Source organism: Aythya ferina (genome assembly GCF_964211825.1).
Source record: "Aythya ferina genome assembly, chromosome: 6".
NCBI classification, from domain to species: domain Eukaryota; kingdom Metazoa; phylum Chordata; class Aves; order Anseriformes; family Anatidae; genus Aythya; species Aythya ferina.
Genome location: NC_140303.1, coordinates 34,232,938 through 34,258,693, shown reverse-complemented (window position 1 = coordinate 34,258,693; position 25,756 = coordinate 34,232,938). Strand labels below are relative to the sequence as shown.

Here is a 25,756-nt window from a genome sequence, read left to right as displayed (position 1 = left end):
CCGACCAGTGGATGGCGGCGGCCGGTAGGGGAGGAGAAGGATGTGACGGAGCGGGGCGGAGCGGGGGACGGGGCTTAGGGCTGCCATCACCGCCGGGGGGGACCCCGGAGAGCCTCTGGGGGGGTCCCCGGAGGGTCCCCGTGGGGGTCCCGGGGGGATGGCGGCGCCCCGCAGCCTCTCGGTGTTCGTCGCCGCCCAGGACGCCGCGCTGCTGCACGGGCTGTCCCTTGTCACCCGCTTCGCCTTGGCAGGGCAGGGTGAGTGGGGACCCCCGCGGGGGCTTGCTGCTGCCTGGCAAGCCCCATAAAGGGTCCCCGAGCCCCCCCTACACAGCTGCTTTGTGCTTCTTTCAGGGCAAGCTGCTGCCAGCCCCGGCCAGGAGAAGGGCGGCGGGGTCGCCGATGTCCCCCATGTCCCCCATGTCCCCGATGTCCCCCATGTCCCCGAGGTCCCCGAGGTCCCCGAGGGGCTGTGGTGCTCAGCCTGCGCCCAGCGCTTCAGCAGCCGGGACGAGCAGGTGAGGAGGGGTCCGAGCGCCTCGCAGGGCTGCTGGGACGTGTGGGGTCTCTTGGGGTGGGTGCTGTGGGGCTCCGGGACCCCGCCGGCTGACCCCTTTTATCCCCACAGGTCGAGCACTACCGCCTCGACTGGCACCGCTTCAACCTGAAGCAGCGGCTCCTGGGGCGCCGGACGCTGCCCATGGAGGTGTTTGAGGAGAAAAGCAGCGCAGGTGAGGAATGGGGACGCCTCAGCAGGGCCCAGAGCCCATCAGGGGCCTCTCTGGGGTTGTTCTGCTCAGGGGGGAAGCTTTCAGCTGCCTGGGCTGGTTCACAGCTCTGCTGAGGGCTTCTGGAGGCCTCATCGCTGCTCCTGAGCCCTGCTGGTGCATAGCTGGGGGTCCAGAGCCCCAGACCCCATATCTCCCCTGCCCACAGCCTCCTTGTGATATGTAGGGTATTGCACAAGACATATTAGGGCTGTGGGCAGGTCCGTAGGGCCAAACTTTTGGGGAGGCTGTCTGTTGATCTTTGTCCTGCCCCGCTGTCCTATCTCATCTTCCCCGCAGGTGATATTTCCAGCATCTCGGGGTCTGATTCGGAGAGCTCGGATGCAAGCAGCGAGTCTGAACCACAGCCCCCAGCCAGCAGCAGCCCCGGGCCCCCGCGGCTGCCCCGCTCCCACAAGGTGCTGCTGCGCAACGCGAGCGGGCAGCTCCTCTCCGCCTACCGCTGCGTGCTGAGCACGGGGAAGGCAAGTCACGGCCCTGCTGGCTGGGAGAGGGGACGCAGAGAAGAAGGGGAGCACTGGGGTGTAGCTTTCACCTGCCCGAAAATCCCTGGTGGCCCTTTATGGGAAGGGTGGGTTCTGCTCGCCAGGTCAGAGCCCCAGGCGATGAGACGCTCCCAGGAGTGTGGCTGGGGTGATGCATGTGCCAGCAGGGGGGTGTGCTCTGTCCTGGGGGACAGCAAGGGGATCCCGTAGGTGCTAGCAGCAGTGTCTGTCTCAGGGTGGCAGCGAGGAGCCGGAGGAGCTGGCAGCGTCACTGCAGAGCCTCAGCACAAACACCTGCTGGGTTGTGCTGATGATGGGTGGCGGGCACTTCGCAGGAGCTGTGTTCCGGGGGTGAGTACGGGGGAACGGGGCTGGGGTTGCCCCTCTGGGCAGAGACAAGTGGGTCCAGGTGTTGAAGGGGCTCTTCTTCTCTCCCTGAAGGCCAGCACCTCCTTCCTCCTCCATCGCAGTGCTGCTGGCACCCTGGGCACCAGCAGCTCCTCTTCTCTGGAGGGCTGGCTAACCCCACTTGCACTGCAGGAGAAATGTTGACCTGTGGGGGTCCCAGGGAGCATCAGCTCACCTCCTCTCTGTGCACAGCTCCCATTGCTTACGTCTGCCCCTCTCTGCAGCCCCCAGGTGCAGGAACACAAGACCTTCCACCGCTACACGGTGCGAGCCCGGCGAGGCACAGCCCAGAGCCTCCGGGACGCCCAGACCCCAGGGTCAGCACCCAGGTCTGCCGGAGCCTCCCTGCGGCGTTACAACGAGGCCGCGCTGCTCAAGGTGAGGAAGGACTGCAGCCCTGAGCTTTTGGCAGGGAGAGGTGGTCGTGGCCAGCACTTTGTGAGGGTGCTGTGCTGCTGCCAGAGGTCGTGTGCGGGCTGTGAGCTCCGCAAGGAGGTCAGGGCACAACTGGGGCTTCTCTGTCCTGGGTCCGTGCCTGTTCCAGAGCTGCCTGTGCCCACGCTGTGTGCTCAGGACCCCGCGGTGCCTCCCCTCCCTACACAGGACATTCAGGACCTGCTGACAGCCTGGGCGCAGCACCTGGAGGAGGCTCAGCGCATCTTTCTCCGGGCCCCCCGTCACAACCGGGCGCTGCTCTTTGGCGGCAGGAACCCCCCGCTCAGCCGGGGCGACCCCCGCATCTGCCACATCCCCCTCAGCACCCGCAGGGCCACGCTGCGGGAGGTGCTGCGGGTTCACGCCGCGCTGGCCACCCTACAGGTGTACGGTGAGTCGGCCCGGCCCTGGTGCTCAGAGCAGCTGGGGTGCCACGGTCCCTCTCGTGACCCCGTGTGCGTTACGGGGTGGAGGCGCCAGCTCTCCTGCCCTCCATCCATCCATCCATCCCCGGGGTGCTCCCTGTCCCCGGGCAATGACAGGAGCACCCGTACTGCCTAGGGAAGGACACGCCACTGGAGGACATCCTCGGGTCCCCCCGGAAAGGGTGGCAGAAGCAGCAGCGGGCAGCTGGAGCGGATCCCCTGCAAAAGGACGCAAGCGGTGAGTTGAGCTGCGAAGGGTGGTGTGGCTCTGAGCAAGAGGAAGAGGCTGGTGTTAGGGCCAGCAGGTTTGCATCCTTGCAATGGGTCCTCTGTGGAGAGTGGCCTCGTGCTGGGCAGAAGGGGGAGGTGTGCCTGGCTGGGAGCCCCAAAGGATTCATGCTCGGTGTGGGGCTTCAGCCCGTGTCCTTTCACCTCCCTCAGCCCCAGAGGATGAGGAAGAGGAGGAGGAAGAGAGCCCCGCAGGGGAACTGGAGACTGTGGAAGTGACTCTGGGGACCTTAGACCTCCGGGAGTTCGAAGTGATGCCCAAGCGAAACCGCAAGCGGAGGAAGAAGAGGAACAAGAAAGTGGAGAATGGTGAGGGGGGAGAGCTGTGCCTGGGGTGCAGGCTGGGCTGTGGCCCTTTCCCTCACCCCTCCTCTCCCTGTGCAGGGCTCCACGCCGAAGAGACGGGATGCTCCGATACCCAGGGTGGGCAGCCAGGCCCGGAGCTGGTGGCAGAGCTGCAGGAAGAGGCTGGGGCTGAGCCCCTTCCCTGGGCTGGAGGTGAGCAGGGTCTGGAGCTGGGCACTGTGTGCTGGGGCCTTTGCAGCAGCAGGACGAAAAAGCTGTCACTCTGGGTGCCAGAGAGGCTGCAGTGCAGCCACGTGCCTTCGAGGGAGCAGTGTGAGCAGAGCAGTAGCCGAGCGTGCTGTTTCTGCTGGGGTGAGTGGGATTTAGGGAGCAGCAGGCGGCTGTGCTGTGACAGCAGGCCTGAGAGGTTGCTGGTCAGCTCCTTGCAGAGCCTACAAGCTGATGGCAGAAGGGAAAGTACCCAGGGACACCAGATCCGTTCCCCTGGCTCCTGCTTTGTGAGGCAGGCAGCACCTGGCTAAGGCATGGGCGTGGGGTCGGGGTGGGTTTCATCTCAGCAGAGAGCGTGGCTGCTCTCAGCACTGCCATGGTGCCCCGTCACGGATGCTGAAGGTGTGGAGGTCCTGCAGGGCCCAAATCCAGCCGTCAGGACGATGCCTTAAACAGCACCGTGTTGGTTTTCTGGTCGGACCCGAGCACTGCTCTGCCCTGGCAGCCAAACAGCCCTGTAGCATGACTCTTCTGCTGTTCCTCCCTCACAGGAGACCCTCGGACCCAGCTCCGCGATACCCTGTTCACAGCCTGCAAGACGGGGGACGTGGGGACACTGCAGCACCTCCTTGGCGTGCCGGAGAGCAGGGAGCCCCTGGAGGACAGCGAGGACAAGGAGGACGCACAGCACCTGGATCTGCCCCGCTCCCTGCTCAACCAGCCCTTGGACGAGGACGGCTTCACCCTGCTTCATGTGGCTGCACGTGCTGGGAAGGCTGAGGCTGTGCGCCTGCTGCTGGAAGCTGGGGCTGACCCTGCGCTCAGGTAAGGCCGCAGGGCACAGCGGGGTGGGGATGTGCAGCCTTTCCCCTTCTTGGCTGCGAGACGCCAGCCCGCTGTACCCGTTGGACACCTTCAGGGGCTCGCTGCGCTCACAGCCCGGTGGGCCACGAGGCAAGGAGAGGGCAGGGCTGAGCTGCTCTCCCTGCTTTTGCACAGAGACCGCCAGGAGAGGACCCCCTACTGCGTCTCTGCTGACAAACCCACCCGCAACACCTTCCGCAAGTTCATGGTGGACCATCCGGACAAGTACGACTACGGCCGGGCCAAGGTGCGTGCCTGCCCTCGCCCTCTGGGGGACCCAGAGCAAAGCGTCCTGTTCCTTACCCACTCGTCCTTTTGCTCCTGGGAGCTGCTGACTAGCCCCAACCCGTGCTGCCCTCAGGTGCCGGGGCCCCTGACCCTGGAGATGGAGGCCAAAAAGCTGGAGAAAAAGCGGGCGCAGAAAGCCCAGAGGAAGCAGAGGGAGCAGGCGCAGCGGGAGGAGCGGCAGCGCTGGGAGCAGGAGGAAGGGGAGAAGCAGCGGTTCGCAGCCCTGTCCGACAGGGAGAAGGTGATGCCTGGCACAGGGAACGGGATCCAGCCTGGCTGGGGCAGCGCTGATGCTGTGGGGTCCAGCACAGCGGCTCTTGGGGTGCTGACCTATCTTCTGCTCCCCAGAGGGCCCTGGCTGCTGAGCGGAGGCTGGCTGAACAGAAGCAGGACGGGGCCACAACGATTTCCAACATCAGGTACCAGCCCAGGCAGCTTGGATGTCAAGAGGAGGGTGGTTGCTGTCAGTCCTGGCCAGAAGTGCTCCCTCCAACCAGGCCCTGGCCCTTGCTTTTAGTGTGATGTTGGTCAGCACAGCCGTGCCCTGCCCTTTTTGTTCCAGTTCCTATTCCCAGTCTAAAGCTATCCCTGTCCACTCTATTCCCAGCAGTGCTTTTATAAAAGCTCTCTCACTTTCTTCCCCTGCCCCCTAAAATATTTTACGGACGACAGCTCGCTCTACTTGCAGCCAGGCCCCCAGCCTCCCTTCTGCCCCTCTCTCACCCCACCTGCAAAGTCCCTTCCCTTTGCATGTGCTGCTCTTGGAGGGGGTTTAACAACCCCATAAGGGGCCCAATTCCACCGTGTTCAGCCTGCCTCGAGGTGCCTCGTGGTATTTCCACAGAGCAGTTCCTCCAGGGAGCGTGCCGCATCCAGGCCGCTAGGTGAACCCTGCGCCTGCACACGCTGGTGCTGTGGGACTGCTCCTTCACCTCCCAGTCCCTAGCTCAGCCACTAAATGTCCCTCGTCTGTCCCCCTGCTGTTCTTGCAAGCATCCCCTTCGCTCAGGGCCACCTCTCTCTTTCCTACAGTCGCTGCTGGCACTGCGGGGAGTCCCTGCTGGGCCGGATTCCCTTCCACTACCTCGACTTCTCCTTCTGCTCCACCGCCTGCCTGCAAACCCACCGGCGGGCCCGGGCTGCCCACACGTAAGCCTGGGGCCATCTTCCAAGGACCAAGGCGGTGGAAACACAGCTGAGCGCTGCAGGAGAGCCAGGGAGCAGCGCTGGGCAGGGACTGAGGTGGCCACATCACGCTGCAGCAGCTATGGCAGGAGTGGGTGTGAGTGTTGCTCAAGGGAGGACGCTACAGCAGGGAGGCCGGGCTGGGTTGGTGCGCAGGGACAGGGCTTTTTTGGGGCCTGGACCCGGCCAGGGAGTCCTGCTGCTCTCATGGCTACCTTGCAGCTGCTGCCTGTGGCCAGAGGATGGATGGGGTCCTGAGCCCTCGTGCCTGCAGGCCCCCTCGAGGCTGTGCTTTACCCTTCCCTCTCCTAAACGCCGCTGGACCTCAGCTGCATCATGGTGTTGGTAACTACCTCTTCTGCCTGCGTTGTCAATAAAGAGGTGCCTTGAACCCTGCGTGTGTGTGTGAGGGAAGCTGTTTGGGTTGTGTTGGGGGATTAATGCAAAACACCCTGAGTCTGGGCTCCTTTCCTCCCCAGTGCAGACCCTGTCCGGCCTCAGAGGGCGAGGTGCTTTGAGCTGTGGCTGCCCATGTTCTCCAGGAGCACGTCCAGCATGTCCCCGTCCTTCCAGTCACACGCAGTGGGGTCTGCCTGTCCTGCTCCAGCGTCCCCTGCTACTCCTGCAGCCACAGGGTCAGCACTGCCTGCCTGCACCCCAATCCCAACACCCCAAATGCTGCCAGCACAGCATCCTGCTGCCTTCTCCCCCCAGAGCTGCCTGCTGCCCCCAAAGGGACACAAAGGGGTGCTCCTCAGGGGCTCTCAGCCTGTCCCCAAGGTCCTGGCCCAGCACGTCCCTCCCCAGAGGGACTGCCTCTATCAGCAATTCTGCCAGCGTTGTCCCCTCCTCATGGCTCTGCTCTCTGTAGATTTGATCTATGTCACTCACAGCTTTACTGGAATAAGAGGATGTGATAATAAATCTAGTTCTTTACATAGGCTTAGACGCTCTCTCTTCTTGAGAAATGTCTTCTCCTTCACCCATCAGATATTTGACAAATAACACATTAACTGACTAAATACTAGCTGATGTGACACAACGCGTAAAACAGATGGATGTGCAGTAGGCACTGAGAAATCATCCCAACAAACTCCCTGCCATGCTTGATCCCCTTCAGAAAGGTCAGAAACATTGCACCATACCTAGTCGAGCACATTCGTCTTCAACTGCTTTCCCAGCACCTTCCAGAATTGCTTTAGAAACACCTTAAATGAGAAGAGGCACGTGATTCTTCTGTTACTCCTGCTAAAGCCCTATCTAAGGCAGAACTGGGTACCACTTACTCTCTGTCTTCTGGTAACAGTGCAGGTTACCTGATAAATTCAGCAGAGCCAAGAACTGTTAAAAAGTTGGAGGTGCTGCAGCACTCTGCTTTCTCAGTAGATCTCACACCACCCGATGCTGTTGGAAGTATTTTTTCATTCTATCACCATGCTACAGAGATTATATTGCTCTGATTCATCCCCGCCCCCAATGAAACTCTGAACTTTGGCTTGGTTAATGATTACTTCTTTGAAATAACCCATTTCCTCAAGCCTTATCAAAAAGGCCTTAAACCAACCAAACAAACACACAAACAAACCTCCCCTCCCCTCTTCCAACCCACACACCCCTTGCCTTTCTTTGCCCTGTTCTTTTCTCCTTAAGATCACAGGAAGAGCACTAGAGGCAGTGTACAAGAGCAAGAACACCCTCCTTATATTTATTTTCATGGCTCTTTTAGGCTATACCTAATTAATTAGGGTATTAACCAATTTCTGAAGGGGTTGGGTGAGGTTTACAGAACCTCTTACTGACGTGCCCAGGAGGGCTATCATGTTAAAATCAAGCAACACCGTATTAGAGAATTCAACCCCCAAGTAGCTGCCTGAAAGTGAACTTTTGAAAACCAATGCTAAATATCTCGAGAGATTGTTTTAGGCAAACACAAGCCATTAACTACAATTAGTTCCTTTATTGAAATCCACAGTAAATGACAGTCAGCATTATAATTTCTGATAGAGTATGAGAAGCTACCAGAAATGCAACACCATGCAGTCAGTGGTTGAGAGAATGTCTCTTTCAATCCCCCAGCAGCACTGCCCACTCGTTATTGCAACTAGGATGGCCAGAAGGCTGCATGGAAAGGCCAAGATAGCATGAAGGGGGGTAGACAGTTGTAGGATTTCTACTGAGAACTACTGTTAGGTTACATGTCAAATTGAACTCCTGTTAGATAGGTTCAATGGCTCCAAGTGGAAAAAAGTAGTCTATGGCAGTGCTATCAAAAATTGCCAAAGGTTGATAAATATAAACAAGCTTTAAGAAATTAGTTTGATAAAACTACTTGTTTTCACTGATCTATATATATGTATTTAATGTGCAGGACAGATTTATGAAATGAAGAGACATACAAACTTTGCTGCAATCAAACTGCTCATCTAGTTAAAGTGATAAGGTATTCTGGGTAAGCCTGAATGTCATTAAATATGATAAACATGGATGGGTGGTTTACGTTATCAGTTGAACTATCATACAGTTCCACGGAGTTGCCAGCACTTTTTGCTGCTGGAGTAATTGATCCTTTGGACCCTTGAGAATATTCTCCAACAAGTACTCGGGCCAAGTACATGTACTTCTTTCCGTCCACATCTGGTCTAGAATAGGTGTCGTGGGCAGAATAGCTGGCATGAACAGCAAAGTAAGTTCCATTTCCATAGTTTGCAGCTACAGTCGGAAAAATAAATTGTATTTCATTAATAACACTTATCCGCCAAGAGATTCACAAGTTCTAATGATGGCAATAGGGAGATTTAACAAAACAAAACACTTTGCATGCAAGGCAGGACTACACATGAGTTATTCCTAGCCCTATTCAGGGAAACAAGCAGTTTTGAAATTCACATTACCGTGCATTCCAGCATAGCTCCGATTAAATCCAGTACTGTTAATTAAGGTTAACGACTCTTTACTTGTCCCATGAAACAAAAGCTTCTCATTATCTCCATTGGTATTTTTTTCAGCCATTTGACGCTTTTTCATTTGGTAGGTCTTCCACAAAAATGGGTTCTGTATCCTTTCAATCTGCAAAGTTTGAAAATAAGACGTTTTGAAAATAAAACTTCTTTTTTAAGCTTGTCATCATAAAAAGCATCAGTGTATCAACGATTCAGTGTTCCAAGATTCTACTCCTAGCTACAACACATGTAGGCTACGTTATAAAATAACTTAGGCACATCACTCCAGATTTCAGCACAACAGACAGCAGAACCCAACCCAAAATGCAACAGGGAAATAATATGGGATAGTTTTGTGTATGACCCAGAAACTTGCAAAACACCTACCTGCCAAGCACATATGGGTTAAGGCAGAAAATGCTCTGCTCTACTATAGCAAAAGTGATCTAATGAAACTTTAGAAGCAATTGTTTAAGACTCTCTCCAAATACTTTAGCTTGATGCAACATCAAATTGATGCTGATTAAAGTTGGTAAAACAAATTGTATTACTGCCACTAATTTCTTATTCTTTGGGGAAATGTCCCGAATAACCTCTCGTGCAACTTGACTGCTGAGTAGTAGATGTCTATGTAAGTGACACATACACAGATGTATGTAGCCTTGCCACTTTAGGAGTAGCTAATGCTTGAAGCTAACAGTTTGACTGCAGAAAATTCACTGGATACCGACATAATGTCAAAACTGGCTTCATATAATCAAGCCAGCTCAAGTCAGGGTTACCCTCTTGAGGATTAACACACTGGCAACCAGTCTGTTGCATGCTCCTATGCTACCAGAAGCAGTCAGCCAGCAGTGCTGAAACAGGAAGATTTTAGGAAGAGTATTTGTGTAGACCTAAGCAGTAACAGCTTTCATTAACAAATTGCTTTTCACTTGTTTCTGCATAGGGAATCCCCTCTGCTTACTGAGTTTTGACACTTGAATATGCGGAAGAGTGAAATGCATAGTAGCTACATGAACACAGACCATACACGCTTCCATTAAAATTACCCTACCTGACATGTTTTCAAGCATCAGAAGTCTTGGTGTCAGAAGCAGCAGCTTCTTGAGAGTGGAGATATTTTGCAACAGGCTTGAATGTCATAAACATCACATTAAATACCTGTGCAGGTACTTTTTTGTGCGTCCTCTTCAGATAATTAATTAAAAACATATTTTAAGTCAATTAGGAAAGCAGATGAAACTGTGCCTGTTTCTTTTTCCATAGAATTTTGTCCCACAAGTCCTAACAGAATTTATTTTTCCACTGTTTACTAGTCACTATTCATGAGTTGTTTTCAAAGTATTTATGCTTAGAAATGATGACATGCTTTTACCTTTTCAATTTTTAGATGCTGACAGGTCTTCAGAAACCTTTCTGCCACCTCTTTGTATTCCTTTGTTTCTGGCTTTAGTTCCACTACCCTGACTTGCAGGTTTTGCATATCATCCCACGTTTCAGGGAGCACTGTGGTTTCTTGATCTGCAGAAGAAACACAATCAATTACCCAAATCCCCTACTTAATGAGAAATATGCTCTGCTACAACCCCCTCTGAAAACTTGTACACCTAGCTTATCACTAGTGCCTGTTGGCATTTGTCACCCAAGAATATTTCTTTTAAAACCAACCAAAGGAGTGGGGCGTTTCAGTTCCCAGGTTGTCATTGCATTGGCAGTTGATGTGCCCAAATAGGTAGCTCCTAGATGAACCTGTTCTCCTCCACAACTGAAGAGGAACCATTTGCAGTACACCTTTCGCCAGTAGCCTTCCATGCAAAACAAGTTTTCAAGGACATGGATCAAATTCAAAAATACGGAGTACTTAAAGGGTTTGGGAATGGGCACAACACATCAATCAATCCATTCTTTAGTTGCTTTCTGCTCACATTAGGAAGGAAACAGGTACTGTTAATTCTCAACTAGGAACAAAGCATCTGAACAAGGGAGACTTTAAGTTAAAAACTCCAAGAAAATACTGTCTGTAAGGTAGAATTCTTCCCCTCTCTCATTTCATGAGAGGCCTGGTACTGAGCTCTGTTGTCAAACACTAACGTTGATGCATATGCTAAGAACATCCTGCACATTAGGTTCCATCAAATGAAGAGGGCTTTATCCTTTCAAGAGTGACATTTTTTGGTAATAAAACAAAAATAAATAGATATTTGAAAGAACGTGCAGGCTGAATTATTAAGGCACTGGGAACTGGATGGCTACTTAAACCTGTCAACTTTCATTTTCCAGTGTTGAATGGAAAATAAATTGTTCCTGTGAAGATTAAAAATGTGCCCCTGGAAAACTGAGTGACAGCAGGATGAACCTCTGAAGATATTAACTGTATTTTTAACAGTTTTAAATATCTGCATGATTCTTTTATTTTTGTTTCCCACTAATTCCTATCTACATTCTCCAGAAATTGACCCGCACAAAGCTCCTAGCAGTATTTCACATATTCTTATTTCTTACTCTTACTAGGCTAGACGCAACCTGGTTTCATGTTTGAGTATCAACCTGTCAATCTGCTTTTACTTACCTTCAGATTTATCAATACGCGTAATGGATTTTTGTTGTCCTTGGTCATCAATAGCATATTTACCAGCTATGTTCACTGTGTATTTTTTGTTTTGAATCGTGACTGAAATCTCTTTCTTCTTTTCTTCCAAAGCATTTTCTAAGTGCATATTTGTCAGTCTGTCAAATGGCACATAGGTATCTTTTTCTAAATATTTCCACTCAATTAAGTTTTTTAAAAGTTCTGCTTTGACCTCTTCCTGTTTAGCAGCTTTTACCCTGTGGATCATGTTTTGGATACTTGAATAAGCAAACCAGACGTCTGTACTAACGCCTGAAATTTTAATGATATTGTTTGTCAATGAAAGAACAATATTTAGACTTTCCTGTAGCTCATATAGTTCCTCATACTCTGCTTCACCAAAATCCAAGATAGAGTCATCTTTGATTTCTCTGTGAAACTGTTCCTTTAAAATTGCACTTTTCAACCAGGCTTCTGTTTCTTCCACCTGTTTTTTGTTTTCACCACAAATCTGAACAACAGCCTGATCAATTTTCTTTTCCAAAACTCCTTTGTGTTTTCTCTTTGGGGACTCCTTCTCAGAGCTCAGGAATGCTACAATGAAATACACAAATACTGTAATTAGTACCAGCTGAGAATGGTAAACATTAAAGATTGATCTATAACCTCTATTTAGGAGCGACATCTACTTACATGTTAACTTGGAAAAGAACGATTTGGATTTAGTTTTACCAGGACTTCCTCTTTTCTTCATGCTTGTATGGAACACACTCAGCAGATGTGGCTGAAAGATGACAACTTTAATAGTTTTCACAGATGGAGTGGTGTTACTCTTTGCAAAGTCAATTATTGCATTCATCATCTGATCAGCTGCTACATCTGGAAGACAGCCTGCCTGACCTGGAACAAGTCATAAATATTTTGCCTTTAAAAACAATTAATAACTTACAGCAGACTAAAAGATCTTTAAAAGAAGAGTTACGTTCATACCCACAATCATTTATATCACAAATGACTCACAAGTAACTTTGGGCTGGCAATTTAAAAAAGGTTTCAGTCTATCAGGAAGAGGAAGTTCAAGACCATCTTTCCAGCAAGGGAAAAAATGGAATTTTACTATTATTGACATGGCAACTGATAAGGTTATGATGCAGATTATGTGGCTTGGCTGTGGAAAGGCCAGAGGGCCAGCAGGAAAATCTTTGCTCCAAGAACAGGTCTATTTTCATTCATGCAAGAGATCCACTCAATGCAGAATGGGGATTTTTACTGAACTAACTGAAAACAACATGAAACAAAAAAAGGACAATCTGCCTTTTTTGATAGGTTCACATTCCACCTGTATCAGTCCCACTTTTGCATCAGCTAGAAGGAATTCTATCGTCTATGGGTTTCACCAATGGAGAATTAGTTCCCTGGATGTTCTCTGATGAGCTGCCCACACATATCAGGCTGCTGTGACAAATATTTATGGCTCTCCATAAAAGGATGGACATACCTTTGAACCTCTGTTAGCAAGGGATCAGCTAAGGAAGCATCAGCTCTAGATCACTCATACTTTTCGTGTATGAGCAGACTGCAGAGTGAAGCTTTAAGAGTTCATAATATTCCAGTGACAGTTTTAATGTCTGAATGCTCTCGTTCTTGGCTTTTTGTTTTTAAAAACAAACAACAACCCTTCCAGACAAATCAAACTCATCGCTTGAGTCATGAGATCAACAGAATCGCACGCACTGAACCCGTTCTAAAAGGGAGACACAAACCTGTTCCAATCGCTGGGAAGGTGACAGAGGCATACTGCTGGAGTTCACACTCCCGAAGCACTTTGGAGACTGACACCTTGATGTTATCTTGGCTAACAACATGAATTATTTTTTTGCATGGCAGGCCTCCTGCTTGGGTGGTTATATAACCATTGTTAGGTTGCAAGGCTGAAACAAGGAGGAGAAAGGAAACAATCAACAATTATCTACAATGTAGATGTGTACCAATCCTCATTAGGAGAAAATAAATGATGACAAAGCCCCAGGATAAGCTTCAAGTCTCCTTCCACACACGATCAAGCCCCCTCTCTTTATTTTTACTTTCTAGGAATTCACTTTATATTTAAGAAACGCTTGCCTTGTTAGGCAAATAAGTTTTGTGTGCCTTTATTTGTCAAACTTGCTCTGCAGATGCGAAGGTATTCACACAGACTAGGTACTATACTCAGTATTTACACAAAGAAGCATGCCACCTACCTTCAGGCTGCCTAGCCTGAATTGTCTGCACAACAGGGGTTTAACTCCCATCTCAAACCAGGCTTTCAAACCACATAATTTTTCATCCTTACTCCCCATTCACTGGGTTTGCTGTTCACTAGCTGAATTTGGTCTACAAATAAATGCCCCTTCTGAGGCAAGAATCCTAATTCACTATTTTTCCCTCTTGGTCACACAGAGGATATGGCAGTGGGTTGCTAGTGAAGACAACAGTAAACATTTATTTTCACACTCAGGGAAGAGGAAAGAAGCTGCAGGTGGAGAGTTGCTCCCAGTGAAGAATGACTCCTTCTATCAGCAATTCTGCCAGCATCATCCCCTGCTCATGGCTCTGCTCTCTGTAGGCTTGATTTGCCTACGTCACTCAAAGCTTTACTGGAATAAGAGGATGTGATGATAGATCTAGTTCTTTACTAATGCCTTCCAGCAAACTCCCTGCCATGCTTGAACCCCTCCAGAAAGGTCAGAAACATTGCACCATACCTAGTTGAGCACATTCATCTTCAACCGTTTTCCCAGCACCTTCCAGAATAGCTTTAGAAACACCTTAAAAGAGAAGAGGCACGTGATTCTTCTGTTACTCCTGTTAAAGCCCTATCTAAGGCAGAACTGGGTACCACTTACTCTCTCATTTCTGGTAACAGTACAGGTTATAACTGAGAAGCATTTTTGTCTAAAAGTTAGGCTTATGCTTTTCAATTCAAAATGTCTAGAGCACCAAAAAGCTTCACTGTGATCAAAACCTCAGCGAGGTTAGTCTTCCTTAGTGCAAGAGATGTTCTATAAAAAGATTCTACTGAAATATTAACGTTATTAGTTTCAATTTCCTGCAAGTCTTTATCATGTTATCCTGTAGCACAGGACAACAAAGTTTCAGACACTTCCTAATAGGACTTTTGGACCCTAAGAAGCAAAACTGAAACCACACTGTGAAACAAGAGGTTTTGAAACATTGACAAAATAAATAAATAAAAAGAAACCACGCTCCCTGCTCTCCTTATTCAGCCCTTCCAACCACAAGTACTGTTTCCACGTGTGATACCTGCTTTGAGGCTGAAACTTTGGTTTGTTATGTTTACAATGACGTCTCCCTTTTCCTTGGTAATATCACCAGCAGCCACCTGGAACACGATGGAGCCAATTGTCATTTCATATACATCCTGTGCTGGGGTTGAAATGGGACCAAAGAAAGCTGCAGAAAAGAGATACAGACACTGAGCAGAAGGGAGCAACAAGGTAAAAGACAGGGGACTTGTTCATGGATACAATCCCTACAGACCACAGTTTGGCTTTCTGGAATATTCAAAAGCAAAATAAATAAATAAAACAAGCCACCGTGGACACAATTTCTTTAAAAACAAAAACAAAAAACATTACCTGTGCCTTGACTAGTCTCATCTGGAGCTGTCTTGTCTACACCATTCCCGTATCGGTTCTCATATTCGTTTGAAAATTCCTAGAGAAGGAAACTACAATCAACTGCTGTAGAAGTTTAAGTTACACAGTAGAAACAAGGGCTTGAAAAGTAAAGTGAAAGAGACATTTAGAAAGAGCTTAATGCAAATTACTTCATATCATCTGCCACAATGCTGATGGCAAGTCTGGACACACTGTTGCTCTCAGAGAGCATGGTTATTCTGCGTGAGCAACAGACAGAATTGATAGACAACCAAGTCAAAGCAATACATCAACAAATGTCATCCTTACATTGAGGGACTAATTTACACTCTAACTCAAGTCCTGCAGCTAATTCCATTCTTCTCTGTGCACAATAGCTCAGGCTTTGGCACAGCAGCCTTCAAGTTCAGCCTTTGAAAAAGCGTTAGATACTGCACTAAGTGGCAGAACTCATCAGATACCAAAACATTTACTTGGATGTTACCTCACAGCGTGACTGCTCTCTTTTGAAAGACTGATGTGTTAAATGGGCAACTTGAGCACAGACATCAAAAATCTATACTAACGTGATACTGGAGAAAGAGGGATGCAGAACACTGGTATGTTTTCTATTGGAGAAGTTTACCTGCACACAGTCCTAGCATAATTATTCTTCCTGAAAGACATTAGTTAAACCCACAGAAATCACTCCTTTTTCCCCCCAGAGTGAAGACATCTATGCAGAAGCTGCAGCAAATTTGCCTGTAGGTGAGCCCTATGTGGCTTCACAAGATAAAGAGTAATTACTCTTTCATCTGTATTACTGCCAAGGAATGGGAAAGGACAGCAAACAAGCAGGGCTGTTCAGGACAAGCAGGTGACTACCAGGAGAAGCACCATGAGGAGAACTTTCACTATAGGGTAGAGAGACCGTCAGCAAACTGTGCTCTTCTTTATTCTGTGAGTATGAGAACAAGCAGCCTGAAGATTCTTTGGAGAACACCAGATAGCCACGTGTCGTGAGATAGACCCAAATAAAACAGCATGTAATAGAGAGAGAAAAACATGGTAACTCACCTGAATATTTTCTTTGTCTTTTGGATGCAACAGAAAGTGAACCTCCTTAAGAGAATTTACTTTATTTCTATTACTGAATTCAAACACTTTGTCAAACAGCAATTTAGCAACAACAGACCTTGGGAATCCCAAGTTCCCTGTCCCAATTGCTGGGAAAGTAATCGACTTTAAATACAGATCCTCAGCAGTCTGCAGGCATTCTGTGATGATGTTGCCCAAGACCTGCAAAGCACAATTAGTTTTTTCAGTTACTGAAAGACATTTTTTCCAGAATACGCAATTTAGCACTTTACCTTTTTGCTATCTCTTGGTATTAAACTGCAGTGATTATACACATCGAAAGGAATGTATTAGACAACAAGGGATAAGCTACACAGCTAGAAAAAAAGTATAACCCAAACTCACTCATCTCCCTCATTTCAAAGGAGAGGTTGCATTAAATCCACTACAAAGCCCAGTCAAATTAAGAGTTTCGGCAAATAAAGACTCTCATACCTTCTTTGGAGATGCAGTTTTCTGTGACCATCCAGGTGCGACAGCGTGAAATACAAATTTGCAATCTAGATTGCAACCTTTTGTTGTGAACACAGACCCTTCATCAGCTGTTTTTTGTAGGCCCTCTTCATGTAAGCGCTCCTGAAGCACTGTCCCTGCCTTGCTTAGCAAAGCTTTGCCAAGTGGCCCGTTACTAAGCTGTAGATCTTTGGCAACAGTGACGACGACAGCATCCGTCTGAAAGACACACAAGCAAAATCTCCAGCTCTTAAGTGTCAAGTTAAAAAGTTGTACATTGATTAATTAAACACAGCCTGCCTGCTGATTTACAAGGAAAAGTTTTGGGGCAGCAATTGGAATGAACAAAGCTTTGGAATAAAACAGAAGAGTTGTGCTCAGTTCTAATCCCATGAGCTTACCTGAAACAGCATAACAGATGAGTTAACAGTGAAATTTGTTTCACTGGACAAGGAAAAATTAGAATCAGTAGACCAGGAATGCAGAACTCTACCTCCATTCGAAAGACATTCATGCAGGTTTAGTCCCTAAGAGACTCACAGACCAGAAGACTACATTCAAGTTGCCCTCCTCCCAGCATCACAGAGGTAATGCAGGACAAAGCTCCAGCTCAGCCCCTGTGTCTGCTGAGCCTGGAGCACAGCTGACATGCCTGGTCAGTGCAAAGAAGGAGAAGCTGAGAAAGAACAAGACTGGAGGAAATGTAAGGAGAAAGAGAACTGAGAAAAGCACTCATTTAGAAGGGAGAGAAATAGAAAAGGCATTGTGTCAAGCACTGTATTCAGCTCTTCAGGAAAAGACCTCTCTATGCATTTTAAAATATTTATTCTGCTCTGGACAACTGGAGGAGCTGTATGCACAAGCTGTGGGACGCATCTGCTCCTGGAAGGATCAGCTGACCGCTGCAGAGAGGATTCTGTATCTGTATTTTGATGGCAGTAGAGTAGCTCCCAGGCCACTTAACAGCACATCAATGCTGGAAGTAACTGAATGAATAGCAAAGCTGGTTCTTCACGGGGAAAAAGCAGCCATACACAGCATACCAGCCTTCACCAGTGACATAGTGGGCAGCAGTTCCCCAGATCAATATCCTACAGACACCGGGCAAGCCTGGCTGGCTTTGGGCAGAGGGCTCAGTACAGGCACAGGATGAGATGTGCCTGGCTGCGCTGCCTCGGGGACACGATGGATCCGATGGATCTGAGAGCAGCCAAGCCACTTGGCAGGGCATTTGTGTTAACCAGCACTGAGCACCCCGTTTTGTTTCTGTGTGAGCACCATCTTTTTACTGCAATTTTTTTCATTTGTTTGTTTCTGTTTTATTCTCCCCTCCCTCCCATATTTTAAAATGTGCTTTACTTCAAGCTGGACAAACAGCCTACCACTTAAAATACTTACTGTAGCATCTTCAATGCTTCCTTTTTCCAGCTTGATGTTAAGCCCCTCCTCAGTTGTTACCGATAAGAAGCTCGTGCTGGTCTGAGCTTTCCTTTTGGTAGGCAGACGAACTGCCTTGGTCTCACGCACTGATCTGGAAGAAGGTTCAGAACCCGGAAACGCTTTTTTCAGTGCCTCGGTGAAAGCCTGAACCTTATCCGCTGTGATATCCACAAGATGAATCTCCTTCAAGCTGTTTTCCCCCCTGGATTCTTCCAAGGTTTCCTTGATGGATGACACGATTGTCTCTGCACACTTCTGCAGCGGGAAGCCAAAGATCCCTCCGCTTACAGAAGGGAAAGCTATAGAACGATGGTTGTACGTTTCAGCTAGTCGTAGGCTCTTTTTAACTGCCTCTTTCAACAAATACATGCACTTTCCTGCTTCATCCCCTTTCCACCGGGGCCCAACAGCATGAACGATGTTTTTGCAGGGGAGTTTCCCAGCACCTGTGATAACCGCACAGCCGGGCTGCAGTCGGCCGTAATTCTTCACCAGCTCATCACACCTCGTTTGCAGCTCTGGACCAGCCGCTTGTAAAAGCGCCTCAGCAAGGCCACCGATGTGTTTCAGGTCCTCATTTGATGCGTTCACCACAACATCAACATGATGAGTGCACAGGTTAGCTTGATAAACCCCTATTGAAACTCCATGCATGGTCACCTGCATAAGGGGCTTGCCTACGTTACTGTGTTCTTGTTGTTCTTCCAGCTGTTCTTCTGGCTCTTCTTCCAGCTTGATTAGACAGTTAAAATCTTGCTTCGAACAGGCAACAAAGAAGTGTTCTTTTTCTCTGAAACACGACTTGGCTCCTGGCTCATTAATTACCACACGCTTATAATGCAGGCTGGACAGGATTTGCTCAACTACGGCGGCTCCCTTCTGCACTTCTCTTCTTGACCCACTCAAGGATATAACTCTGCGTTTTGCCTGCATGCCAAAGTCCACTTTCACACCTTTATTCTTTAAGTCATCCCGAACAGAGGTCTTCTCTTTCTCAAAGTACATGATGACTACGGTGGGCTTCCCTCCGATGACCTTTTCTATTTGTGTGTTTTCATCTATGAAGTCAAAGAGTTCCTCATAGGCTTTTCCTACTGCTTGAGAACAACCAGCAACAATGATCTCACTCCCTATCTGCGTGACCACTACAGCTTCATTGGAGTAGTTCTGCTGGGTGAGCATTTTCCATTCCTTCTTCTCAAGGACTGACTCATCCTCCAAAGCAATGCTTTTATAGTCCAGTTCCTTTTTCATTTCTTCCTCTGCTTTTAACAGAGTTTTCGCACCATTCCCTTTCAAGATGACAGCATCTGTGCCAAGCTCATAAAAGGCACTAATTTGTTTTGACATGAACAGGCTCTGTGACAGGGTTTCATTATCAACACTTTGTAAAAACTGGAAAATGTAAGGATGGATACTAATGGTTTTCTTTGCCATTTTGTGCATGTTAACCAGTATTTCCCCTCTGACTTTATAAACTTCCTCGGGCACTCCACACAGGTTAATTATCTTCTGCGTACTATCGTAAGTTACCTGCAGAGCTGGGAATTCCATGTGAATTTTTTCTTCAAGACCAGTACTCTGTAAAATTGCAAAATCCCCTGGATTTAGCACCACTATATCTTCAATTCTTTGCTTTTGTCGTTCGATTTCTCTGGTGGTTTTTTCTATGAGAAACTTCAGTTCCTGTTCAACATCCTTTAGAACATCTTTGTCACCTACTAGGACAAGGATATCCTTGGAAACACATGGGATTAACAAAAGTTCATCGTGGACAAAGCTTTTTTTAATGGCTTCCCACACCTCTGCACTTACTTGGTATTTAATGGCTACATACTTCGATATGCTACGTGAAAATGCTGTGGAAACCGTTTCATTCCATGTCCTGATCAGTCGAGCCACTGATCTCTTTGGTTCAGACAAAGCAGCTGAAGACAACTTCAAGATAACTTCTGGTTCTGCACAACTGGGTTTAGGCCATGTTATCTCACAGTTATAATTTGCCAGTTTGGAACTTATCGCCTCAGTTAGGCCATTTTTTCTCCGTAAGAACTGACAGATGTAGGGATCCAGGGGCACTGAAACCGGATCTGGCATCTTTATTGGTGGCCCTTCCTTTCCATATAGAGCTGTTCCCAGTGACACGTAGTAAGGATAGACAGAGATGGGCGTTTTGTTGAGTAAATGCTGCTTTTCCAAGACATTGTTTACATCTAAAACAAGCAAAACAGACAAAAAAAAAAATAACATTAGCACCTAAAACCAAGGATCTTTGAAAAATAGTAAAGCAACAGTTAAAAAAAAGTTTAATATGTATTAATGTTTATGCATAAGAAGAGTCTTACACGAGTTTTCCTACCTTCCCAGATAAAAAGAATTCCGAATTATTGAAGAGTTACTAGTGTTAAATGCCAAAAACTAAACTAGGGAGAGCCAGTTAAGAACCAACACTGTCCATCTCCAGGAGGAAACAAATATAGCACAGGGCTGTTTTTGTCCCCATCTCTGTTATGCTCTACTCAAAGTGGCCAACTCAATAGTTTTCTGGGCTATTACTCAGCAGTATCAAATCACAGATACTTTTTTTGGGTGAAAATTGAGGAGCTATCTTCTTTTCTTCCACTTCCCTTAGCTCTCCTCTTCTCTGCAACTCCTCCACCTTTCCCCTTCTCCACCTTCCACAGAAGCTCATGTTTCTGGCACTGGCTGGACAAGCCACGTAACTTGTTGTCTAGCCAAAAAAATGTTCAATACATTGTCCTCAGATGAGGCAGACAGCACACACTGCCATTGGGCAACCAGTGATGAAGACTCTGCACTGTGTGGGCTGTGCTTTCCCCAAATGAATTTAAAATGTAACCTGAACTCTGTAAGGGGAGAGATCTGGGTGAAAAACAAACTATATAAGAAGAAGAGTTCTATACATCATACCCAGCTGGTCCAAAACTTTAGTCTGCACTTCTGGGTGGCAGAGATCTGCTTACAAAGCAGCAGATCTGCCGTTTTATGAGGGCAAAGTCGCTATTTCTTCAGCAAATCCGCATTTTGATTGCTAAGGGAGAGGACTACAAGAAATAAGGTTTTTGCATTTCTGCATTACCTTTATGATCGCTGAACGTAATGACAGCTGCTCCTTCGTCGTGCAGTTGCTGAACATCCACCACTTGTGCACCTCCATTCTTTTTGCTTTCAAAGTAGATAGTTATGTAGTCACTGGGTGTGTTAGGGGGTATATTTTCAGCCCTAATACTTTTTGTTAACTCAAGGCAACGTGCAGTAATATTTTGTTTCTTTACTCTTTGGTTTTGGTTTAGCTTCTTAACAATTTCCTCTGTATCTGGAAAGAGAAGAGAGGAAAGAAACAAGATCAAACCCATAGCTCATTCTCTGCTCTGATGTGAGCAGACTATCACTGTATGCACTGGCCACAGAACTGAATTATGAAGCATCTGTCAAAATGGTGGTGCCCACAAAGCTAACTTGCTTGCACACACTCAGCTTCTGTCACCTATTCCTCACCAGAAGGTTGATCACAACTGAGGTACAATGACTGCAGACAGAATTCATCATTAGTTTTCCTAGTGAGTAGCACTTGGTCTCTTTAACCCCAAAAGAAAATAAGATCAGGTTCATTTATACACAATGAATCAGACAGAAGTCAAAAGTCAAAGAATCCAAATTTAAACTCTTAAGATAAATACATCCTATTATTTTGGCCCTTCTCCACCCTGATATCACAATGGTAAGAGACAAACAAGTCACTTTAAGGTGTGCGTTTGCCTGACAGACCTGTATTTGAATGATCTACTTATTCCCTCCAGGCTACACCAGAAATCTGGGACCAGACCACAACGAGAGGCGAATTCTATCCAACTTCTACAGTAGAAAACTCCATGCCTTGTCAAAACTTAAAAGCTTATTTGGTTTAGTTACACCATTGACTAATCCCTTCACAACTTTAAGATTTCTGAGCAACTTCATTCTTATATATTACCAGTACTACAACCGCTCCCACGAGCTTGATTTAAACTGGCACGTAACTTCTTTTCATCACATTCTGCCTTCTAAAGAGACTCCCAGCTTTTCCTCCACAGAAGAAACAGTTCTCTCTTCTTTCCTGTCCCCCCTCCTCACCCAAACTCAAGCGCATGTGAAATCACCTTGTCCCTAAGCGTGCTGAAGCACAGCAGCACTGACAGAAGGCTGCAGCCAGTTTCCTGCTGTCAGTTTAATTCATTTCCCCAGGAAATGAAGCTTTGTTTTCTCGACATCATCAGTTATGGCACTGGCTTACACCCCTTGCTGTTGCCCCTGTCCTGGGATGGGATTTGTTAACGGTGTCACCCAGAAATCTTGGCGGGGACCACTCCATGCAGCCCAATATCCTGCAACAGCCACAGCAGGTATCTCAACAGCTGTAAGATGCTGCTGCTTCCCTAATCCTCGACCAACCTCCAACTATTTCTTAGCACAGAAATTTCCCAAGCATGATGCAATCTATTTAATTACCACAAAAGGGTCTGTTCTAAGCAGTTGTTTGATTTGCCCTTAAACCCATGCAAACTTATTACACGTAGCACCTTTTGGCAAGCAGAACCTTGACCATTGATCTATTTTAAGACACACCATATCTTTTTGTTGCTTTCATACAGTTTATTTTTAGCCCTACCCTTTCTGTTCACTCTCCTCATTTACACAGGCCTTTATACCTTACAGATAAAGGGTATCATCAACATTCCTAGAGCCACTACTCATTTAAAATGACGCAGGATCAGATTTTTTCTCAAGCCAATGACAAAATATTCTTCACTTCCCACTTAGTCTCCCTCCCACAGACAGAAAAGTAGCTCGTGAGAGAAATCTGCAACCCAGACTTCTCCTTACCTGTACTTCCAGTAAAAGCAACTACAGCAGCCTGTATTTCAGGTATCATTTCCACACTGAAGTGCCCATCTTCCTCTGACAAGCCACTGATGTTCTCTACCAGCATAATTAACATATAATCTTTTGTTGTCTCCTGCACATTTTCAAGCACAACGAAGGGGGAATGCAGGGATGCTTCAGAGTTTTCCACTCGGAAAGGCTCCTGGGTAGTCTCCACTTGCCAAGGCTTCACGAACAGATTGATCTTCTTCACTGAGTGATGTTCCCTTTGCAAGACTTCTTGGGCATCTAGTTCCACATGGAAACAAACAAGAAAGATGTGATTTTCATCTTCCTCCTTTCTCCCGAGAGCAGACCAATATTGTAAAGCTATACTCTCAAGTCTGGCCAGCCGTATTTTCCTCATATGAAGAAAAGATAAAAGAAGAAACAGAAATAAGGCCAAAAAAAAAAAAAAAAAGAGGGGGGAATTATTTTTGAGCACTACCTCCTTCCTGTTACTGTCCTCAAGTGCAAAAAAACCTGTTTTCTAGGTATCTGTTTTAGATATAATAGCAAATAAAGAAAGGGGTCTTCATCCTGCTTATCTGTGCATTTAACAGATATGACTATTTCTTCTGCAGAAACAGTTTCATCTTTTTGTACACGTCCTTCACTTGCTAACAAGTAGTCAACACTACGTTAGCCTGGAGCAAAGCATAGGAAAACTACAGATAAATTGAGGCTACTTTAAACTTTATTTATTTATTTATTTTAAACAGAGGTGAGCATTCACCTCTGTTTTACAAATACCTGGAATTTACTGCCTCTTTTCTTCCCAGTCTCCAAAACCCTGGCAACTGAAATTAATACGTAAATACTTTTTCTTTTCTTTCTTATGATCTGCAGTTAACTTATGCACTATGCTTTATCCTGTCTCCTGAGCAAGAAATAAAGCTGACTTGTTCTGCAGTGCTCCTGACATGAGCTTTCCTGTATTATTCTCTGTAAACCTTCATCAGGCATTTGGGACGGGTCTAGAGAACCACTTCTTTCCTTGTAATAACCATTACAAACACTGCCAGAAACCATATCGAAATTGGACAGGCAGGCACACCTACTGCTTTTACATCCTGTCACTCTCCAGAATAACATTTCTATCATAGAAATGCCCACAAAGAAATCCACCACCAGCAGAGGTCTGTTTTTAAAAGGGATCATTATTAATATAACAGCCATAAGATACAACAATACCTTCTTTATCATGAAAAGTGATGAAAATTAGCCGATCCTTTCTGACCAAGGACTTGATGGCCCCCCCACCAGACTTCTTTTTATTTTCAAAGTACATTTCCACAACTTCATCTTCTATTTCTTCCCCAGGGGCAGTGGTTACTACTATGACAGAATTCCTGGAGTCTGTTTCTGCTTCCAGATTCTCACGTGTTTCTAAAATGAAAGATCACACCCTGATGCCTTTAGGCAGAAATGAAGAGAACAAATAACCAGTAATTCAGTTTTGTTACACAACATCCTTTAAAGCCCAAACAAACCCAGTGTATCAGTGCTGTGAGTTTTCCTACCAACATAGCAGGAGAAACGGCTTCCCTTCTCTGGGCAGCGACATCCTTACCCTGAAGGGGTCAGCATCCACTGCGTGCTTCCTGAGGAGCTGAACTTTCTGAGACACTCAGTGAAGTAGGAGAGTTTCTTAAAGAGACTTGAATATATATATATATATTTTTTTTTTGATTTGTGTGAGTCCCTTTAGGAAGTCATCACCTTGGGAGAAGAAGATCTATGTATCTTTATCTTTTAGTCTAAAATAATGATTTCTACACTAGATTAGACAAACACCAGAAGCCATCGAGGTGACCGAGGCACTGCTGCAGCATAAAGCTTGATGAAAACCCCTGAGGTAAGAACACGCTGGTCTTTTGATAGGTGGCATCCTTACCTGTTTTCTCCTGCTGAAGGCACACAGAAGCATCTTCATTCTTGCCAGTGGGAAGAGACGCGCAGGGCTCATTAACTAAATATAAATAGAGATAAATGACAACACTCGGCTACGGTGCTGCTGAACGTGGGACCTGCAAGACCTCCCTCCTCTGGAGGGAAGCGCCTTGAAAACCCAGGCGCTTCGGTAAGGTTTTCCTGGTGAGCTCCCTGCCTGCTGTTTGCTTTAAAACAGCAAGGGATGCAGCCAAAGGAGAAGATAGAGATGGCAACAGACATCAGACCCTCACCCCCACCCTGCGCATTGCCCCACAGAGGAGCATGTCCCAGAGATGGGCGTGCAGCTGAGGAAACCCCATCCTGGAGGAGCTGATCTCGGCCAGAACCTCACCAGCTCCTTCCAGCTATGCCTGGCGAGGAGTTCATGGTTCGGGGCAGCGCTTTGTGACCGAAAATCCCTTCCAAACGCCACCCAGGGGGGACACAAAGCACGGGGGGGGCTCTTACCTCCTCCCGCAGCCCTCCTCGCTGGCTCCTCAGCCGGGCCGGGCTCCTGAGGGCGGAACGAGAGGTTAAGGGGGGGAGGCAGCGGCTGCAGCCCCCCGTGTGTGTCCCCCTCGGTCCCTCCTCACCTGCAGCAGGTCCCCATCCACCGGGGGCTCGGTGACGAGCAGCGACAGCCTCCCCCGAGCCCCGAGGTCCAGCTCATGGCCCGGCCGGTCGAGCACCCGCTGCCTCACTGCCAACACACAGCACACAGTGAGGGTGACGGGGGCGGGCAGCCGCCATCGCGTCCCCACCGCCCCTCAGAGCAAACCCTCACCGTCGGGGTGGGCGAAGCAGACCAGGAGGTGGCCGGGGCCTCCCTGCAGCTCGCACTCGCCGCCTCCCGAGCGTTTGTGGCTCTGGAAATAGAGGAGCAGCTTCTTGCGCAGGGCGGCCGGCGGCTCGCCCGCTCCCCAGTCGCCGCGCACCAGCAGCGGGAAGGCGGCCGCCCGCGGCCCCGCCATGGCCGCCCCGCAGCCTCGTCCCGTCCCTCGGCCCCCGCCGCTTTCGCTTTCATTTCCCCGGCGAGGA

The 25,756-nt window shown here is 47.9% G+C and overlaps 2 protein-coding genes and 1 long non-coding RNA gene across 4 annotated transcripts; 1 reads left to right on the top strand and 2 right to left on the bottom strand.

Moving 5' to 3' along the window:
- Positions 1–21: 21 nt before the first annotated feature.
- ANKZF1 (ankyrin repeat and zinc finger peptidyl tRNA hydrolase 1) lies at positions 22–6,077 on the top strand. 2 transcript variants are annotated; one of them, XM_084522858.1, is made up of 15 exons: positions 22–257; positions 354–517; positions 628–730; positions 1,067–1,251; positions 1,508–1,623; positions 1,905–2,058; positions 2,284–2,506; positions 2,677–2,778; positions 2,958–3,137; positions 3,213–3,326; positions 3,896–4,169; positions 4,344–4,455; positions 4,570–4,737; positions 4,845–4,915; positions 5,529–6,077. In XM_084522858.1, exons 1-15 carry the CDS (start codon positions 158–160, stop codon positions 5,647–5,649), a joined length of 2,187 nt encoding a protein of 728 aa, XP_084378984.1. In that variant the 5' UTR covers positions 22–157; the 3' UTR covers positions 5,650–6,077. The 2 variants fall into 2 exon arrangements, with proteins under 2 accessions (XP_084378984.1, XP_084378985.1); XM_084522859.1 differs by having other exon boundaries at positions 23–257; positions 2,982–3,137.
- LOC311438469 lies at positions 5,863–7,104 on the bottom strand. The gene is made up of 2 exons (XR_014694126.1): positions 6,968–7,104; positions 5,863–6,889 (listed from the first exon to the last, which is right to left on the bottom strand). It is a non-coding gene; the product is annotated as an uncharacterized lncRNA (long non-coding RNA).
- A 523-nt stretch (positions 7,105–7,627) lies between these two features.
- On the bottom strand, positions 7,628–25,704 carry LOC311438466 (protein mono-ADP-ribosyltransferase PARP14-like). The gene is made up of 19 exons (XM_084522856.1): positions 25,503–25,704; positions 25,312–25,418; positions 25,187–25,232; positions 24,681–24,755; positions 23,978–24,172; positions 22,745–23,032; positions 20,961–21,197; positions 17,819–20,073; positions 16,403–16,639; positions 15,908–16,129; positions 14,831–14,909; positions 14,496–14,645; positions 13,937–13,999; positions 12,956–13,123; positions 11,886–12,092; positions 11,193–11,786; positions 9,999–10,144; positions 8,573–8,747; positions 7,628–8,390 (listed from the first exon to the last, which is right to left on the bottom strand). Exons 1-19 carry the CDS (start codon positions 25,687–25,689, stop codon positions 8,101–8,103), a joined length of 5,721 nt encoding a protein of 1,906 aa, XP_084378982.1. The 5' UTR covers positions 25,690–25,704; the 3' UTR covers positions 7,628–8,100.
- Positions 25,705–25,756: the final 52 nt, after the last annotated feature.

Bases quoted from the DNA above. Each gene is read 5' to 3' on its own strand.
- LOC311438466 (XM_084522856.1), bottom strand. From the start codon at position 25,689: ATGGCGGGGCCGCGGGCGGCCGCCTTCCCGCTGCTGGTGCGCGGCGAC. The intron at 20,074-20,960 runs GTAATGCAGAAA...TGCTTGTTTTAG, and splicing joins TACGTTCAGCGATCATAAAG to ATGTAAACAATGTCTTGGAA. The intron at 8,391-8,572 runs GTAATGTGAATT...TTCCGACTGTAG, and splicing joins GAGCTATGCTGGAATGCACG to CTGCAAACTATGGAAATGGA.
- ANKZF1 (XM_084522858.1), top strand. From the start codon at position 158: ATGGCGGCGCCCCGCAGCCTCTCGGTGTTCGTCGCCGCCCAGGACGCC. The intron at 258-353 runs GTGAGTGGGGAC...TGCTTCTTTCAG, and splicing joins CTTCGCCTTGGCAGGGCAGG to GGCAAGCTGCTGCCAGCCCC. The intron at 2,507-2,676 runs GTGAGTCGGCCC...CGTACTGCCTAG, and splicing joins GGCCACCCTACAGGTGTACG to GGAAGGACACGCCACTGGAG.